The sequence below is a fragment of the Mustela lutreola genome, chromosome 6 (assembly GCF_030435805.1).
Source record: "Mustela lutreola isolate mMusLut2 chromosome 6, mMusLut2.pri, whole genome shotgun sequence".
NCBI lineage: Eukaryota > Metazoa > Chordata > Mammalia > Carnivora > Mustelidae > Mustela > Mustela lutreola.
In genome coordinates, this window is record NC_081295.1 from 93,812,745 (window position 1) to 93,830,826 (window position 18,082).

Below are 18,082 nucleotides of genomic sequence, written 5' to 3' on the forward strand. Positions count from 1 at the left end.
GGTCACCTCAGTCAGAAATGTTAGTTTCAGTGTCTGAGCCGGGGTGAACAAAAACCAATAGCTGGGCCACAGGTATTGCCCAGCAGTCTCTGCCACCCCTCACAATATGAGCAAGAGACCTTTGAGGGTAGATTTTTGACATTAACCCCAGATGGAAGTTATTCATTCAGTCACAATCTGAAAAAATTAAAATGTCGATACAAATGGCACACAAAGCTTTATAAAAGTAAGACCAAGATAAATCCTCATCTTACAAAAATATTAATTATTTGTATAATAACAAGAATTGTATCCCTGCTAATGGGATACTGAATGCTTTTCAATATTCTGTCTTTTACTTTGGACTCTCTTCTCAAAGAAGAAAGGAACACCAGTGCCTTGTTCTCCAGAGGCCAACACAGTGTCTGGCAGATACAAGGCATTCAATAAATACATGTGGGGTGAAAGGTACCAGAGAAAGGGAAGGGGAAAGAAAAAAGAAAGAGAGAGAGAAGAGAGAAAGGGGAGGGGGAGGAAGAGGAGGTCGGGGGAGAAGAGGAGGAGGGGGAAGTAGGAGGAAGAGGGAATAGGAGGAAGGAAGGAGGAGGAGGGGGAGGAGGAGGAGGAGGGGGAGGGGGAGGAGGAGGGGGAGGGGGAGGAGGAGGGGGAGGGGGAGGAGGAGGGGGAGGAGGGGAAGAAGGAAGAGAAGGAAGGAAGGATAGGAGGGAGGCAAGAGGAAGGCAGGAAGAAGTCCTCTTAGACCAGCATCATATAAAGATACATGATGCTAGAATAAGGAATCAAAAAGAAGAGACAAGGAGAAAGGACCTGAAGATTTTCTCCCTCCCTTCCTTTCTTCCTCTACCCTGTTCCAGGCGCTGTATAAATTATTTGAGTTACTCATCTTCCATTGCCTTATAAGAAAAGTGTTAAAACCTCATTTTATTAGTGAGAAATAAGAGTTTCAGCAAAGTTAAGGGACTTCCCAAGATCTCACCCCGGGGTCTAAAAGTGAGGGGCCCGATTGTCTCCACCACCCCATCGTGGTTACCAAGCAGCTTATCTCCCTCACAGTCCCCTGTGGACTGGCAATCCCACCCCCCACCCAGCCCAACCCAATTTTTATGCATTTTGATCAAATGCTATATGGAGAGAAGGTGTCAAGGACCAGAAAAGCAGACTGGGCATGCTGGCCAGATTGGGTGGAGTCAGAGCGGCAGCACCCCCTCCACCAGCGGGCACCCCTTCTCCGGAAGCTGACGGTGATTGGCAAGCTTTAATGAGGAAGGAGGGGCCAGTTTCCATGGCGTGAACACAACAGAGTTCTGACCCTTAAGACACCTGCCCCTGCTGAGCACTTCAGATTTCAAACAAGATAGTAAGTATTTTTATATTATCCTGCCTTCAGATGTTTACTACTTATTGCAGATCATTCATGTTTATTAGCACTTCTATCTACTGACTAGTTTTTTACATTTAGACACCTGTACCAGAAAGACAGACGTTCCCATATACTTAATGAAATATACAAAGATTTAGGTGAAGGAAAATTTGCTAAATTTCAGTAGTCAGTTGTAGGTTAGTCAATTGGGTGTTTTTTTACAAATAATTTTTTTAAGGAAATCTCTAATACTGTTATTTATTTTTTAAACAGCTTTATTGACATATAATCCACAAACGATAAAATTCATTTAGTTATAATACACAATTAGTGGATTTTAATACATTCCAAGTTATGAAAGCATCACTCTCCACTGTCTAATTTTAGACAAAGAAATCCAATACTCAATAGGAGTCGCTTCCTATCCCCACCGCATTCTAGTTCTAGGCCACCAATACTCTACTCTCTGTATCTATGGATTTGCCTGTTCTGGACATTTCACATAAATGTAACTACGCTATATGTGGTCTCTTGTGCCTTGCTTCTTTTATTTTGCATGTTTCCAAGGTTCTGCTATATTGCAGCAGGTGTCAGTACTTTGTTGGTGTTTTAGTGTCAGATAATAGCATATGTGTGAGTTCCCACACTTTATCCATGCATGCATCCACTAATGGACGTTTAGGTTGTTTCCACTTTTTGGCTACGATGAATTATGTAACTTGTAAACATTTATATGCACGTTTTTGTGTGAACCTTTATTTTCATTTCTTTTAGGTATATACCTAAGTGTGGAGTTACAGGTCATATGATAACTCTACGTCTAACTTTTTTTTTTTAAGATTTTATTTATTTATTGGACAGACAGAGATTACAAGTAGGCAGAGAGGCAAGCAGAGAGAGAGAGAGAGGGTAGCAGGCTCCCCACTGAGCAGAAAGCCCTATGTGGGACTCAATCCCCAGACCCTGAGCCAAAGGCAGAGGCTTTTACCCACTGAGCCACCCAGGCGCCCCTCTACATTTAACTTTTTGAAGGACTGCCAGAGCGGTTTCTCCATTTTATATTCCTACCATGTGTATGAGGGTTTCAACTTCTCTGCATCCTGACCATCCCTCATATTGTCTGTCTTTTTGATTACAGCTATCTCGGAGGGTGTGAGCCGTGTGTCAGTGTGGTTTTGATTTGCATTTCCTTCATGACTAATGAGGTTGTGCATCTTTTCACGTGCTTATTATTTGGGACGTATTTCTGTGAGCATATTATTTTGGAGAAACTTCTGTTTATATTCCTTGACCACTTTTAATTGAGCTATTGTTTTATTGTTGAATTGTAAGAGTTCTGTATGTATTCTGAATACAAGTCTTTTATCAGATACATAATTTGCAAGTATTTTCTCCCATCCTGTAGTTGCCTTCATACTTTTTCAAAGGTATTTTTTACAGAAAAATAAAGTTCTTAATTTTGGTGAAATTCAGCTTATTTGTTTATTTTTTCTTTTGTGGCATATGTTTTTGTTGTCGTAACTATGGACCAGTGCCTAATGCAATGTGATGCTTTACTCCTGTGTTTTCTTCTAAGAATTTTGTTTAAGGTCTTATGTTTAGGTCTGTAATCCATTTTTAAAAATGGAATCCAATTTTTAAAAAATTTTATGTATGTATGTACTTATTTATTTAAGACACAGAGAGAGAGAGAACAGATAGGGAAGGAGCAGAGGGAGAGGGACAAGTGGACTCAACATTGAGCACAGAGCCTGACGCAGGGTTCGATCCCAGGACCCTGAGATCAGGACCTGAGCTGAAACCCAAGAGTGGGATGATCATTCAATTGAGCCACCCAGGCACCCGTAGGTCTGTAATCCATTTTAAGTTAAGTTTTGTATATGGCCTGAGGTAAAGGATTGACTTCATTCTTGTGCATGTGAATATCCAATGGCGTCAGTACCATTTGGAAAGATAATTTTTCCTCATTGACTTTTTCTGGCACCTTCACTGAAAACCAATGGACCATAAACGTAAGCATTTATTTCTGGACTCTCAAGTCTATCCCATTTCTCTCACATATGTATCTTAATGCTACATGTAAGTACCACAAGTACAATGAATGTACTTCATTCCTATCACATGCTGATTACTGTAGCTCTGAAGTCCGTTTAGAAATCAGGAAGTCTGAGTCCTCCTACTTTGTTCTTTTTTTTTTAAACTTTATTTTACTTTTTTCAGTGCTCCAAGATTCATTGCTTATTGTTTTGCAAAATTGTTTTGCCTGTTCTGAGTCCCTTGCATTTATTTCCTTATGGGTTTTTAGGATTGGTTTGGTATGAACTCAAGTGTGAAACAAATGGGCCGATTTTAAACCGGTTCAAAGGTTTGTGTGAAAGGCAAGCAGGGGCTTCAAGACACTGACTCTAGAAACGGTTTGGCTTTTTGTGAGAGCTGCAGGTTAGAAATCTGCTAGTTCTTCTGCTTACTATGTAACATTTATCCAGTGCTCCAGTATAAGAGTTTTCTACCAAGACAAATCAGCCAAAAAGACCAAGTGCACCCCATGTCATCTTCTGTTACCTAGCATGGACTGCGTGCTTGCTTCATGCAAAAAAGCATGCTCTTGTCTGATACAGTTAAAGATTTTGAAGCACTTCAGCTGAGGCCCAGGCCTCCATTTTTTTTTTTTTTTTTTAAACCCACCAGTAATTCTCATGTAGTTCTTCAGAGAAGAACAGCAGCTACATCCTTACTGCCTCTCCCTTACCTCAAGTCTCCCCACTGCCTTAGAGCCCGAGAGATATGGCTCTTCCGTGTGGTCTATAAACTGGGAGTTGTGGTGGGGACTTGTCATAAACGATCATCTCAGGCCTCATCTTAGACCAGAATCTGCATTTTGCCAATATCCCAGATACTATATATGGACCAGAGGTTGGTAAACTATGGTCTAAAGGCCAGGTGTGGCTCATGGTCACCTCCTATGATGTGGCCTTCTGTGGGCCTTCTCTGTGAGCTTTGGAGAGCCAACTGCTCCCTCGTCTGCGCCTAGCACTTGTGTGCTGAGCCCACAGCTGTGCCTAGCCTCTGCCCAGGGCCCTGCTGGTTACCACCTACATTTTGGGAACTATGCTGTTGGCAGTTTCTGGTCACTGATCAGTAGAGTTAGTTCAATCAAGTCACCTTGCCTCCCTCGAGCTTTTAGCTTGAAATGGTTGGGCTCTCGGAAAGGAGAGACAGCATGCTGGGATCTGGGCGCCACTGAGGTGGAAGGAGAATGACCACCCTACCCGCCAGACCCCTCCCCCTTGAGCTGGTTGCTCTACCCCCTGAGAACATCTCCAGCTGAGGGCTACTGAGCACAAAGCATGCTCACCCACCACCCACACCCCTTCTTCTCCCAGGATGGCCCACCCCTGGCTGGAATTTTTCTCTTATCTCATAATAGTTATGTAATGTTACGTAATAGTCTTGATGTTTGCCTCTTGGCCCGATTTTGGCTAAAAAATTTTGTACCCCGCCCGTTACAGGAAACATTTATTTATCCTTGGTCTGTACATCAAAGTTGCAGCTGCTTGTCCTTTGCCTCCCCCGTAGATACGCTGTGCCTGAGTTGGATCTTCCCCCACTGCCAGGGCCTAAGATGACTCTTACTCACCCCTTCCGGACCCACCTTAGGTCACTTTCAGAAAAAAGGTGCCTTTTACTTCCTAGTCCTGGGGAATGGTCCTTTCCCTCTCTCCCCAGGCACCGCCATCAGAACACCTCAGAGATAGCATGTTAACTGTGTTATATACTTCTGTCTCACTCTAGGGATGTCCTCACGTTTCAATGACATCAATAGGTCTGATATGAGGTTCAAGAATTCGAATTTCTAGTCAATTCCTGGGTGGTGCTGCTGCTGGGCCACGATATGTCTGGCTGACTCCAAACTCTTCTTGAGATCTCAACTTGCTGGGGTCAGAGAGACATTCCTCCTGGCCCCCCCCGTAAGTGGCTCTCTCCTCATTCTTTTCTTCTGCCTGAGCCCCTTATTTTATGTTTTTTTTAAAAAAAATTTTTATCTATATTTTTTATCTATATTTTATCTTATGTTTATGTCAGTAATTCTCAAACGTTTGGTTTTAGGATTCCTTTACACTCTTAAAAACTACTGAGAACCCCAGAGAGCTTATGTTTATATGGATTACAGTTATCAATATTTAATTTATTAGAAATTAAAAACTGAGAAAAAATTTAAATGTTTACTACATCACTTTAAAAATCATAATAAGCTGGTGAAACCCTGAGCAGAGAGCCCATGTACACTGTGGTGAACTTTAACCTACGGAAACTGAGATAATAAATATGTGTTGCTTTAAGCCACTAAAAAAAAAAAAAAAAAAAATCATAATAAGCATAATATACAGTAACATGAATGATATTTTTATGAAAAACAATATATTTTCTAAAGCAAAAGAAGTGAGAACAGCATTGTTATTATGTATGTATGTAAGTATGCGTGTCTGTAGTCGAATTTCTTTACTATGTGGCTCAATAGGAGACAGCTGGATTCTTAGATCTTCTGCATTCAATTTGTTGTTTTCATTGAAATACAGAAAGAAGGGGCGCCTGGGTGGCGCAGTCGGTTAAGCATCTGCCTTTGGCTCAAGTTATAATCCCAGGGTCCTGGATGGAGCTGCATGTAGGCTCTCTGCTCAGCAGGGAGCCTGCTTTTTCCTGTCCTGCCTTTGGCTTCCCCTGCTTGTGTTTTCTCTCTCTCTCTCTCTGTCAAATAAATAAATAAATAAAATCTTAAAAAAAAAAAAAGAAATATAGAAAGAAAATCTGGTTCCACACATATATAAAATTGGAAAAGGGTAAAGTATCTTATAACCTTTCCAGATTACTGTGGATATTTGTCTTGGATACTACACCAAAGCTGGACGGGGGTAGCGCTTTACAAGTTAAGTTGGAATCTGAAACAATCTCAGTGTACTTTCCATACTTCTCACTTAAATCCATTGTCCTATCTTGAATGGGTCTCTTTACCCAGGCATGATTTTTGTAACATCATATGCTTATCATTTGTTCACGGAGTTATGCAGACTTTACATATGTTGACACATTTCATTATACAATATTTTAAAATCATTTTTATTAAGTCATGTAATCAAGGGTTAATATTTATTCAAAAAATAACTCTCACTACTTTAGTGTCTTTATTGAAACTAGCTACCTTTTTTTTTTTTTTTTGACTCTCTGCTGGTGAATGTCTAATCTAGTTCGTTGTCACTGCCACTGCCTTGCTTTGTGCTAAGGTACCGGCTGCTTTCTACATTGCTGCTTTTGAACTATCAGGACTAATGTCAACACAGTGAACAAGGCCAATGACATTTTAAAATTATAATGAAAACAGTTTTGACCTCATGGTTGTTCTGAACGAGTCAGGATTCCTACGCCTCTGTAGACTATAGTTTGAGAATTGTTGGTTTATGTCTCAATGTAAAAAATTTGTAAGCATTTTATTTGCATGTTTACATCTTGTCCATCTGAATTGGTGTGCCAATAGTATTAAATTTCTGTGGAGTACCTGCTCTGTGTCCAGTCAGTAAATTTTTCACATGGATTGTCCTTGGATCCTGACAACAACTCTGGCAAATTATACCCATGCTATAGATGAAAAAGGTAACACACAGAATTACACAACTGATTCAGAATCATACTACTAGCACTTTGGAATAGAAGTAGGGAATAGCACTGAAAAGTGTTTTGAGGCCAAATAGAAAATCCCAGCCCTTGAGCTCATCCTGTATTCCTGTAGGCAGAGGGGAGCCATTGACAGTTCTTCACAGGGGACTGGCATATACTAACCACCGTGGCTGAAATCCGATTGCACCCTCAGTAGAACACACACACATGCAAATTTGTGAGGTAAGAAAGGAAGTAAATGATAAGGATTCCTATGCAACACTTACTGGGAATAAAGAATTGTTGAGAATTTCCTAAGCGGTATGTTTTTCCCACAGTTGTTTTTGTCATGGAATTGACCAAAATTTCGGACATGACAAAGCTCCACCAGGCTGTGGCTGCAGGGGACTACAATTTAGTGAGAAAGATTTTGAAAAAAGGTCTCTGTGACCCAAACTACAAGGATGTGGACTGGAATGACCGAACCCCCCTTCACTGGGCGGCAATCAAAGGTGAGTAGGCAATGCCTAGGTAGAGTCCATCCCTTTGGGTCCACCATTCATGGAGTTACCAGTCAGTAGTCTGTGTAGGTAGAGGAAAGAGCATCACTTGAGAGCTAAATGGAGCATATCAACCCTGGCCCCACCACTTACTGGTTGTAGCAACTTAAGCAACTTATTTAATATCTCTAGGCTTTAATTTATTCACCTACATAATGGGAGCAGTGATTACCTGGAAGTCTTAGGGTGATGATTCATTCAGTAAGATAATGGGTGCGCACCAGCTCATAGTTTGCTCTCAACTAATATTAGTGCTCTGCCCTCTTGACCTCCAACAGGGAAGGTAGGACAAGGACTCTGTCTTGTTCATTACTGTACCCCCACGCCTCACATGGCTCAGTTACAAAACTGGAGGAGGGTAGTGTGCAAAAGCTCAGCCATTGGGCTTGTCAAGGCCTTCAGCAATAAAACACCATCAAAGAACATTCAGGAAGACTGTGTTATAGTCAACTTTGCTTTTAAAAAACCTGTTTTGATTTCTGTATGAAGAATAGATTGGCAGGTAGCAAGACTGGCTTCAGAGAAATCAGTTGGGAGAATTTTGTAGAAATTTGAGCACAAAGTGAAGGTAGTTATACTAAAGAAGCTTTTAGTGAACATTTGCTGTGTGCTGGGCATCACGGTGTGTAGCCTTTGGCTGTGGTTTCACTTGGACTTCAAAAGAACTTGGGGAGGTGAGTCATAACACTTTTTACTTACAACTGAGGAAACCTGAGCCTCAGACCTCTGTTTCTTGTCTGGGATTCCACACTTAGCAAGTGGTACTTACTGGGAGATATGAGTCCACACCTGTTGGACCCCAAACTGTGTGTTTTTAATCTGCGCTAGCTATAAAGTAAGTGGGACTTAAAATATTTTTTATTGAGGTATAATTGATATGCAACATATCAGTTTCAGGTATACAACATAATTAAATTTTTCTAGATATTATGAAATGACACCACAACTTCACTTTAAGTGAAGTTAAAATCCATCACCACATGTAGTTACAAAAAAAGTTGTAGTTTTTTTTTTTTTACAAAAACTTTCTTGTGATAACTTTTAAGATCTCTTAGCAGCTATCAAATATGCAAGACAGTATTACTAACTATAGTCACCCTGCTGTACATTATATCCCCAGGACTGACTTATTTTATAACTGATGTTTGTACCCTTTGACCCCTGTGCCCATTTCTTCAACCCCTCCCCCTCCCCCACCTCTTAGTTCACTGTACCTATGATCTTGGTGTCCCTTTGTTTTTTTAGATTCCACATATAAGTGAGACCATATAATATTTCTCTTTCTCTATCTGGCTTACTTCCTTTAGCCTAACACCCTCAAGTTCCATCCATATTGCTGCAAAATACTTGCTTTTGAATCACCCCTGAAACTGCCCAAAGTGGAGTGAGCCTTACCAGTGCCCACATGGGCTTGCGTAGGGTGATTCAGGGAAGCAAGATTCCTAGGAAGGGCCTGTGGGAATGGATGGGGAAAGGGAGTGCCCTGGAGGGAGTAGAGGGAATCTTTGCAGAGCCCAGGACTCTGGAAGGAGCAAGGTTCATGAGTTGAGGGTGGAGCACTGAGTCCCCAGTAAGAGAGGGAGAAAGAGGAGGGGATGATGCTAGGAGGCTGGAAGGGCCCAGAGCAAATGTCATTCCTTCTTTTACCCTATCTAGGCCATCTCTGGCCTCACTGGGGCAGAGACATTTTAATCTCAACCTCCTCCTCTTTCTTCTTGCTACATCTAAGGGCACATGGAGGTGATTCAGGTCCTTCTAGAATATGGAGCCAGGCCCTGCCTGGTAACCGATGTGGGCTGGACCGCAGCTCATTTTGCAGCTGAGTCAGGCCATGTGAACGTGCTCAAAGTTCTCCATGGACTGCATGCTCCCATCGATGCCCCCGACTTCTTTGGAGACACGCCAAAGAGGATAGCACAGATCTACGGGCAGACCGCCTGTGTGGCCTTTCTGGAGAAGTAAGTTTCATTTATTTCCTGTTAGAGAAATGACAGAGAAGCAGGAGCCCGGAGTCAAGGTCTTTGCCAACTCAGTGGTCCGTGGTCCATGAAAATGAAAAAAGCAAATTCAGCCCACTGTCATTTGAGTTGTTTTTTTAAAGATTTTTTTTTTTTTTTACACTTATTTGACAGAGAGAGATCACAAGTAAGCAGAGAGGCAGGCAGAGAGAGAGGAGGAAGCAGGCTCCCTGCCGAGCAGAGAGCCCAATGTGGGACTCCATCCCAGAACCCTGAGATCATGACCTGAGCCAAAGGCCCAACCCACTGAGCCACCCAGGTGCCCTGAGTTGTTTTTATTTTTTTTCCCTGAAATGACTGGTTTGGGTGGAAACTATATTGTTTTAGATGATGTGAAATCTACTATTTTTATATGATGCTAAGATTACAATTATCATGACACATATTTACAATAATTTTAACAATATATAACTTAAAGTTATTGTTTTAGCTTATACAAAAATTATCTCAGATAAGAGAGGTGGGACACAAGCTTGAAATGGGTCATGGTACAAGATTCATGGAGCCCCTTCCGATTCTTGAAAGGTATTCCAATTAGCTGTGTGACCTTGGGTGTTTTTAAGTCACCTTGCTGAGCCTCAGGTTTCTCATATCAAAAATGAAGCTGGTGAATTAGGCTCTGAGTGGTAAGGGCCCTTCTACCTTTGAAAACTTCTATTCATCTACGAATCTTCTACTCACACAGTCACCAAAGATCATGAATTTTCTAGCAGTTGTTAATTTTTTCTCTTACCCACTGCATTTAAATAGAATTAAATATCAATTATGTACTTGACAGGTACAGCATTGGGAGGGATGGAATTGGGGCATTTATAATCTGGTTGAGTTAATAAGTAATTCATATAAGAGGCAGTAAAGTAATTGAATGAGGGCAGCGTTGCTTGAAAACCAAAATAAGATCCATAGCAAATCTATCATTAGGGCAGCTCAGGGTGGGAAGGGGGAAATAACTGTATAATGCCTTTGTAAGAATTCACAAATGAAGTTATTTTCTGGAAGTTAAACTATCAAGAGTTGCTTATGATGAGATTAGATATCTGTAGGAGTAACCCAAGAGACCTTCTCTTAACAGTGATGTCTGTATTAAAAATTTTCAAAATCAGGAGTGCCTGGGTGGCTCAGTTGGTTAAGAGCCTGCCTTTGGCTCTGGTCATGATCCTGGGGTCCTGGATCAAGCCCCATGTCGGGCTCCCTACTCAGCGGGAAGCCTGCTTCTCCCTCTCGCTCTGCCAGCTGCTCCCCCTGCTTGTGCTCTGTTTCTCAAATAAACAAATAAAATCTTTAAAAACATATTCCAGATCATAATCAAGTTGATTTTGGGGGTAAAAGAAGGAGAACCTTGAGTCCTAACTTGAAGACTCTTCTCCCCAACCCGGCACCATCTTCTACATTCAGTGACCTCTATCCATTATGGACCTCAGCACCTACAACATTGTTTTCTGAACTTCTAAAAACTCTAACATATCACTCTGCAACCATAGCTCTCTTTCTTCATTTTGCCCGTTCCTGGATCATCACACAGGTATTCACTTGCAGACCTCTTCTCATTCACCTTCTTTCCCTCCCAATTGATCCCAGCCTGAAGGTTTCACGATTTTCCATCTTTCTGCCAATTGGACACCATGATACACTACCTCTTCCCCTCTCTTTCCAGGATTCTTAAATTTTCAACCCTTCATCCTCCTGTACCATGTGGCCCAGAATTCCCAGCCTTGTCTCAGTCTCCGTCTTCTCCGTGCCTGTGCTTGGTCTGGGAAAGCAAAGCCCACAAATAATTTCTGAAGTTCTGAGATTTCTATCTTCAGCTGAGCTCTCGGAACAGTTAGATGATCTGTCTCCCTGTCCTGCTCCTTTGCTGACAGTTCACTTCCCCATCTCCCCAGCCTGTCCCTCAGAAAGTAGGCTTTCTACTGCATAGAGAGTATTGAAGTCAAGGGTTTATACATTTAAACCCCTTCCTACATGTTGTCCCTCCCTATGGACCCTGACCCAGACCTTTCTATCTCCTACAACGTCATCGTTCCTGTATTCTTTGTTGCATCTTTTATTCTCCTATATTTTTAGGTTTTTTTCTATTCCTTCCCCCTTAGTCCTCTGTGGCCTTTGAACATGTTCAAATAGATCTTATTGAACAAACACACAAATATTTAGAGGTCCTTCTACTGTCTGCTGTTTCTTTCTTCTTCCTGCATTTTTTTTTTTTTTAAGATTTATTTCTTTATTTGAGAGGGGAGGGGAAGGTGCAGAGGGAGGGGGAAAGAGAGTCTTAAGGAGGCTGCACGCTGAGCATGGGGGCCTACATGGGGCTGGATCTCTTCCTGCATTTCTGTGCTACTTAAATGTCAATCTATGTGATTAAATGTCAATCTATGTGGGTGTCTTCCTCACCCACCTTTGCATTTCTTTTCCGTGTCGTACTGAATCAGCGCTCATCCAGGGAGATCTCTGTTGCTAAATCAATGGCCTCTTCCCAACTCCCATCTTCCCTGCACTTATTTTGATATCTGGTTACTCTTCTCTTTTGGCATGTCTCTTTGAATAACTCTTTCTCTTCTCTGGTGCTGTTCTCTCCTATTTCTCCTTCCCCTGTCTCATCATTTCTTCTCATGATTTTCTTGAGCTCCTATTTTCGCATGCCTGAAAGAGGCTGAAATTCCTCAGGATCCTGTCCTTGGTTGTCCTCGGCTGACTCTTTCTGCAAAAATCCCAACCCCTCCCTGGTGATTAGTGGGTGGATGAGGGTGACACGTGATCTCAGCACAACTGAAGCGGAGGAGGAGTGGTTCTCCAAAGAGTGGGGGTTGTCAGTATGAGGAAAAGTGGGCAGGCAGAGCTGAGCAGACAAAAACAACAAAGGTCAGCCACATCACGCGTAAGTCATTTCTAGTGATTGTCATCTTCCAAGAGGAACTTCTTTTTCGACAGTTTACGGGGTTCAGAGAGAAACGATCCTGATTAAGGGGAAATTAATCTGGACCTTGAAAGACAGCTAAGATCTGACTAATGAAGGAGGGAGAAAGATTTTTGATTTGGAGTGAAGGCCTCAAGTTGGAAATAGGGTGTGTGGATGTGTGAGGACGTGCAGAGGTAGTGAGGGGACAGGGACCAGGAGGAATTTCCTAATGCCTCTTGTTGCAAGCAGGAGGGCTCCTGGGCGAGGGTGATGAAGAGAAAGGATATAAGAGAACTTCAGAAGAAGACTAGATAGTATTTGACCATTTTCCAAGTAAATCTCTCTTTCAACCAATATATATTTTTTAAAGATTTTATTTTATTTTTTTGACAGAGAGATCACAAGTAGGCAGAGAGACAAGCAGAGAGAAAGGAGGAAGCAGGCTCCCCGCCAAGCAGAGAGCCTGATGCGGGGCTCCATCCCAGGACCCTGGGATCACGACCTGAGCCGAAGGCAGAGGTCCTAACCCACTGAGCCACCCAGGTGCCCCTCAACCAATATTTTTGAGCCCTACCATGCAGATGGCTTTGAACCAGATGTTAAAAAGGATTTAGAGTTGAATCAGAGACAGAGCTGGACATTAAGTTCCTGAGAGATGAGATACTTGTTTACAGAAATAGCATGAATATAGGATAGAAAGTGGCAAAGGTGGAAAGAACAGGGTGGTCTCAATAAAGAGCGGTCACTTCTAGCTGTTGAGGGGATGCGGACTGAGGGGCAAACGGGTTTGCTCTCTTCTCATTGAACTGTGCTTTTTGCACTCTACTTCAGACCATACTTTCATATGTTTCCCCTTGTCCATGTGTATATGATGATTGATTCACCTATTTCCCTATTATCTATTCTATTGTTCCATATCTATCATCTGTCCATATAGATCATCTCTCAGTATTCTTTCCTCAAATCCATCTACACATACCATACACACGTGATTACAAGTCCTTTTCATTTCTTTTATATATGTTTCCATACTTTAAAATCTTACACGACAAACAGACATGGTTTTATAATCATGGGAAGAGAAAAGAAGGAAAGCCGCCTCCTGCTAAGATTCTGGAGGTTCCATACATGTGAATGCTTTAGAATTAGCAGCCCCTTCCTCAGGCTAAGTGCCTGTCCTTGATTCTATGAATGTCCCACTCAGGGGCTTGCCACTTTCCTTCATGTCACAGCCATGTCCTTAGTGTCTGAGGCATCCTATAGGTGCACTGGGAGATGTTGGAACTCAGCCTCCTTCCTTCTCTCCTGGACTGCTGACGTGGCCAGCCTGTGTGCAGAGGGTGGGAAGTGGGGCCCATGCTGCAGAGGAGACAGGCTCTCCTGGCCAGCTGGGAGCTGAGGGCCACTGCTTTCCCCCTCTCCAGGGCTGAGCCCGAGTGCCAGGACCACCGGCGCACCGCCAGGCAGAAGGGGCTGCCTCTGGACCAGCAGGACGAAGACTGGGATGCTAAGAAAAGGGAGCTGGAGCTGTCTCTCCCTTCCTCAAATCGAAACACTGATAAGAAAATGAATAAAACAATTCGAGCCCCCACCAGGCCTGGCCATATGAAGGAGAGACGGGCGTGAGAAGGACAGCATTCTCGGCGGCTCTAGCACGCAGGTTGGCTGCGGGGGACTGTCCCTGGACCGGAGTAGGAGTTGTGAGATCTGTACCATCATTATGTGATGTTACTTAGAGACCGTTACCCAGATGACTTCTTTTGGTAGCTCAGCACCTGCCATTGGATCTGAAGCCTTGCTGGGTGTTCTCTGCTGGAGCAGCTGCCTCCCTGCTGAGGCGCACTGTCCCCAGGAATTGCCAGGAATAGCCAAGCATTTGCTGCTTGTACGTGGTCACCAGTCATTTGTACTGTCAGCATCCTCTGGCCCCGCTGTGTTGTTATAGAATTTCAGGAGGCAATGAAAGCACTCACCCTAAGGGAACTTGATTGTTGAGATGAAAAACAAACAAAAAAGTAGTAATAAAATCTCAGAAATTTCCTACCTACTCAGTACAGTTAATCGGTGACAAATATGATTTGTTGCCCCATAAACGAAGCAAAGAGGTGAACAAAGGTAGCTCCCAGCTTCCAACTATGGCTTTCCTGCGTGGGGCGGAGGGCCGCAATCCCAGAGCGGTCATTTCTACCAATGACCACTTCCCCATAGGAGTAGAGATCGGGGCGATAGGCCAGCTTGGTGAGCGAGAACTGGGAGCACGGGCGAGGATTCGTTCCCTCCCACGTAACAAGCGAGGGGTAGCACGAGAACTAGGATGTGTGATTCCGTCTTTACTGTCTGGTGTGCGTGTTAGGAAATCTCAGTACAGATCAGGTTATTTCCAGTTAAAATGTCACATCCAACCTGAGATGTGCTCTCCATGTGAAGTACGTATCAGATTTTGAATACTTAGAACAAAAAAGGTAAAGTGGTTCATTAACAATATTATTGATTATGGGTTGAAATGATCATATTTTGGATAAAATATGTCACTGGCAGGAATTTTGCTCTCTTTCTCTCCACTTTTTAAAATACGTGGCTGCTAGAGTGTTTAAAATTACGTGGCTGGCTTGCCTTATTTTTGTTTTGTTTTATTCTGTTCTGTTCCATTTGGGGAGGTGGTTGTTTGGGCTATCAGATAGTCCTGCAGTAGAAACCAGAAAATATTTAGAGCCTCCACCAGACAGCTGGCCTGATAGACTCCAATTAATAGTTTTTCTACCTAAATCAATGTCTTTGGGCACCTCACATCCTCATTACACTTTCCTCAATTAATGCTTATGTTAATACAGGCCATGCTTGGTTTGGATTCTCTGAAATGAATAAATGCTTGAACCTCAGGTAGAAAAGTCGTACAGCTACGGAGGATACCTTTTCTAGTGTTTGTATCCATCCTGAGCATCAATCCCCTTTCTCTATGCTTAGCAAGTCCCAGAGGTGGTTCCTGCTTGCTGTGCTCCTGTTGGTCCTCAACCGGGGTACGAACTTTGGAAGACACCTGACTCAAGCTGGACCACTCAGATTCTTCTCCTGGGAGCCAGCTGGTTCTGGCATCTGAGACTAGGCTCTGGGTACGGGGGGGGGGTGGTCTCTGCCTCTGTCCTGACCTGCCCCACACTGCCCTTGACAGCTGTGCAGAGTCCATCCTCTCTCCGAGTTCACACTTCCCCTCCTGCGAGTTGCAGCTCATGCAGAGGCTTGCAGTTGGAGAAGGGGTGGGGGTGGGGTGGAAAAAGACCCAGGCTGCAACACAGAGCACCCCCAAGTTGAAGAAAGGCTTGTTGTTTCCCCCTTCATCCTGAGACCCCATCTTCGCAGGGGTCTACCCCCACCAATGAGCCCCTCCCTCACTGGCCCTCATTCTCCTCACTAAGCCCCCTCCATCTCAGAGCACTCAGTCACGTCCATGAGTCCTCTCTCCACAATCTCCCCTCCACCCTCAGCCCTAGCGACATCCTCAGAAAGGCATAGACAGAGCCTATGACTTAGCCGAGCTGGGGGTGGAGAAGTGGGAGCGGGATTGGGTTCTGCACTTCTCCTCTTGCCGGGGACCTCCTGGGCTCCCTACCTCCCTGTGTAGCCTCAGGAGCAGAAGGGTCTCTCTCCATTCCCACCTCTGCCCTCATCACTGCTTCTGGTTCCTGAGCTACTCACAGGGGGTCTTCCTCTGGAACAATAGGTCCGCCTAAGTGCCAGCTACTATGCACTGGGCTGAAAAAACAGCAGGGAAATCTCGCCCAAAGATCGGACATGGGGGATGGCAGTTTTGCTTGGTGTGGTCAAGCACCCATTTTGGAGGAACATTGATGACCAGAGCTTGTGGGCCAGGAGCTGAGAAGGGAGGAACTGAGCCTGCCCCCCAGGCCTGGCCCCTCAGCCTTGGTAGGCTCCTTGGAGGAGAATTAATAGAAGCAGGAGCAGTATATACAGGTGGGTGTTTTAACAGCCAGGACTCCCACAATGAAACTGGCTGCTCTGGAGGTGTCCAAATGGAGATGGGTGAGCACACTTTGGAGATACACAAGACTACCCACAGGAGTAGGCTGGACTCGGGAATTTCTGAGGTCTCCCTCAAATTTCACATCCCCACCTGGATAATTAAAAAGTTTTATTAAAAAAGGAAAAAATGTTAAGGATTCTTCTCTTGGTAACTTGAAAAGGAATCATGAGAGGATAGGCCAGTAGCATATAACCTCAGAAGCACGGAGTGGCTCATTCTACACGGGGCTGAGGAAGTGTCCGAAGGTGCTCCACAGAGAGAGAAGACTGAGGTAAAAGATGGCAGGTCTGGGAGGGAGGGGTGGGGGGAGGTGGGGACACGCACGCACATGCACAGCTTTCTAGTTTCCAGTTCTGGTTCTATACTCAGGAAATCTGTGAAATACTACTTTCATAATAGTATTTCCTCTTTTGCTTACAGCATATTGAATTGATTTCTCCCAGCAGTCTTTTCTAATAAGTACTGTATTTTATGATTATGGGCTTATGAGTCAAGTGGGCTTGGGTTTATATCCTCCTCCATGAAATAGGCAAAATGATCCTTCCTTCCTGGGATTACAGTGGGGATGAGATGAGATGTGTGGACTAACATTGCCCTTGGCCCTCTGTAAAAGGTCCATGTGATGGTTATGTTGTTACTATAGGAGTAGGCTCAGTTTTCTCCTAAGAATCCTGAAGGGGGCCAGACATAATATCCTGTATGGGTCCCATGAGCCTCTCCATCGTCCAGTCCATAAATATGCTGTGTCTAGTTTCATGGTGTGGATCGTAATCTGTCTTCCATTGGCGGGACAACCCTGCACCAAGCTGTTAAGTGTTCTCAGGATCCTTTACTGGGGTCATACCCCCTGGCCTCCCGCTGTCCTTGCTAAGTCCTCCTTTCATTGTTTGTCTCATGGAGGCATTGGGAAGAGAAAGAGATTATGTATAGTAAATGAGATCAACAGGAAGAGAACACTATGAAGGAATTGTTGCAATGCGGATTCTGTGATAAGCATGTTTTACATGTAATCTTCGCGACTCACCTGGGAGGCAGGTCTTTCTATCCTCCAGTGACGTCACAAACTGCAATTCTGAGAGGTGACATGATTCGTGCTAGGCTACCAGGCTAACGGTCTTCTAGCCCTGAAAGCCTGCCTGGATTAGAACGAGTCCCAAACCTTTGGACTGTGAGATCATGGTCAGGTTGCTCATCGGCCCTAGATTCCTCACATGTAAACTGAATTTTAGCTGAGTTCTCAACAATTCTGAGATTTTGAGACAGAAGACACACACTTCTTCAACATCCCCCACTTTACGTTTTTTTTTTTTTTTAAGATTTATTTATTTATTTCAGGGGGACGGGCAGAGGGAGAGAGAGAATGTCAAGCAGACTCCCCGCCAAGCACAGAGACCCACATGTGGCTTGATTCCACTACCCTGAGATCATGAACTGAGCTGAAACCAAGAGTCTGACATTCAACTGACTGAGCCACCCAGGCATCCCTCAATATTCTCCATTTTAAATAACCCCTTAGCAATGCTTACTCTCTTCTATTCTCTGTGTTATCAGAACCATGACCTG

At 43.7% G+C, this 18,082-nt stretch overlaps 1 protein-coding gene across 1 annotated transcript; it reads left to right on the forward strand.

Annotated features, from left to right (window-relative positions):
- The first annotated feature begins 957 nt into the window (after window positions 1-957).
- On the forward strand, window positions 958-15,368 carry ANKRD66 (ankyrin repeat domain 66). Its single transcript, XM_059178181.1, has 4 exons — window positions 958-1,357; window positions 7,348-7,521; window positions 9,299-9,527; window positions 13,905-15,368. The coding sequence occupies exons 2-4, from the start codon at window positions 7,359-7,361 to the stop codon at window positions 14,104-14,106; spliced, it is 594 nt and encodes a 197-aa protein (XP_059034164.1). The 5' UTR covers window positions 958-1,357; window positions 7,348-7,358; the 3' UTR covers window positions 14,107-15,368.
- Window positions 15,369-18,082: the final 2,714 nt, after the last annotated feature.

Coding starts and splice junctions, on each gene's coding strand:
- ANKRD66 (XM_059178181.1), top strand. CDS start 7,359: ATGGAATTGACCAAAATTTCGGACATGACAAAGCTCCACCAGGCTGTG. Junction 7,522..9,298: donor TCACTGGGCGGCAATCAAAG/GTGAGTAGGCAA, acceptor GCTACATCTAAG/GGCACATGGAGGTGATTCAG. Junction 9,528..13,904: donor TGTGTGGCCTTTCTGGAGAA/GTAAGTTTCATT, acceptor CCCCCTCTCCAG/GGCTGAGCCCGAGTGCCAGG.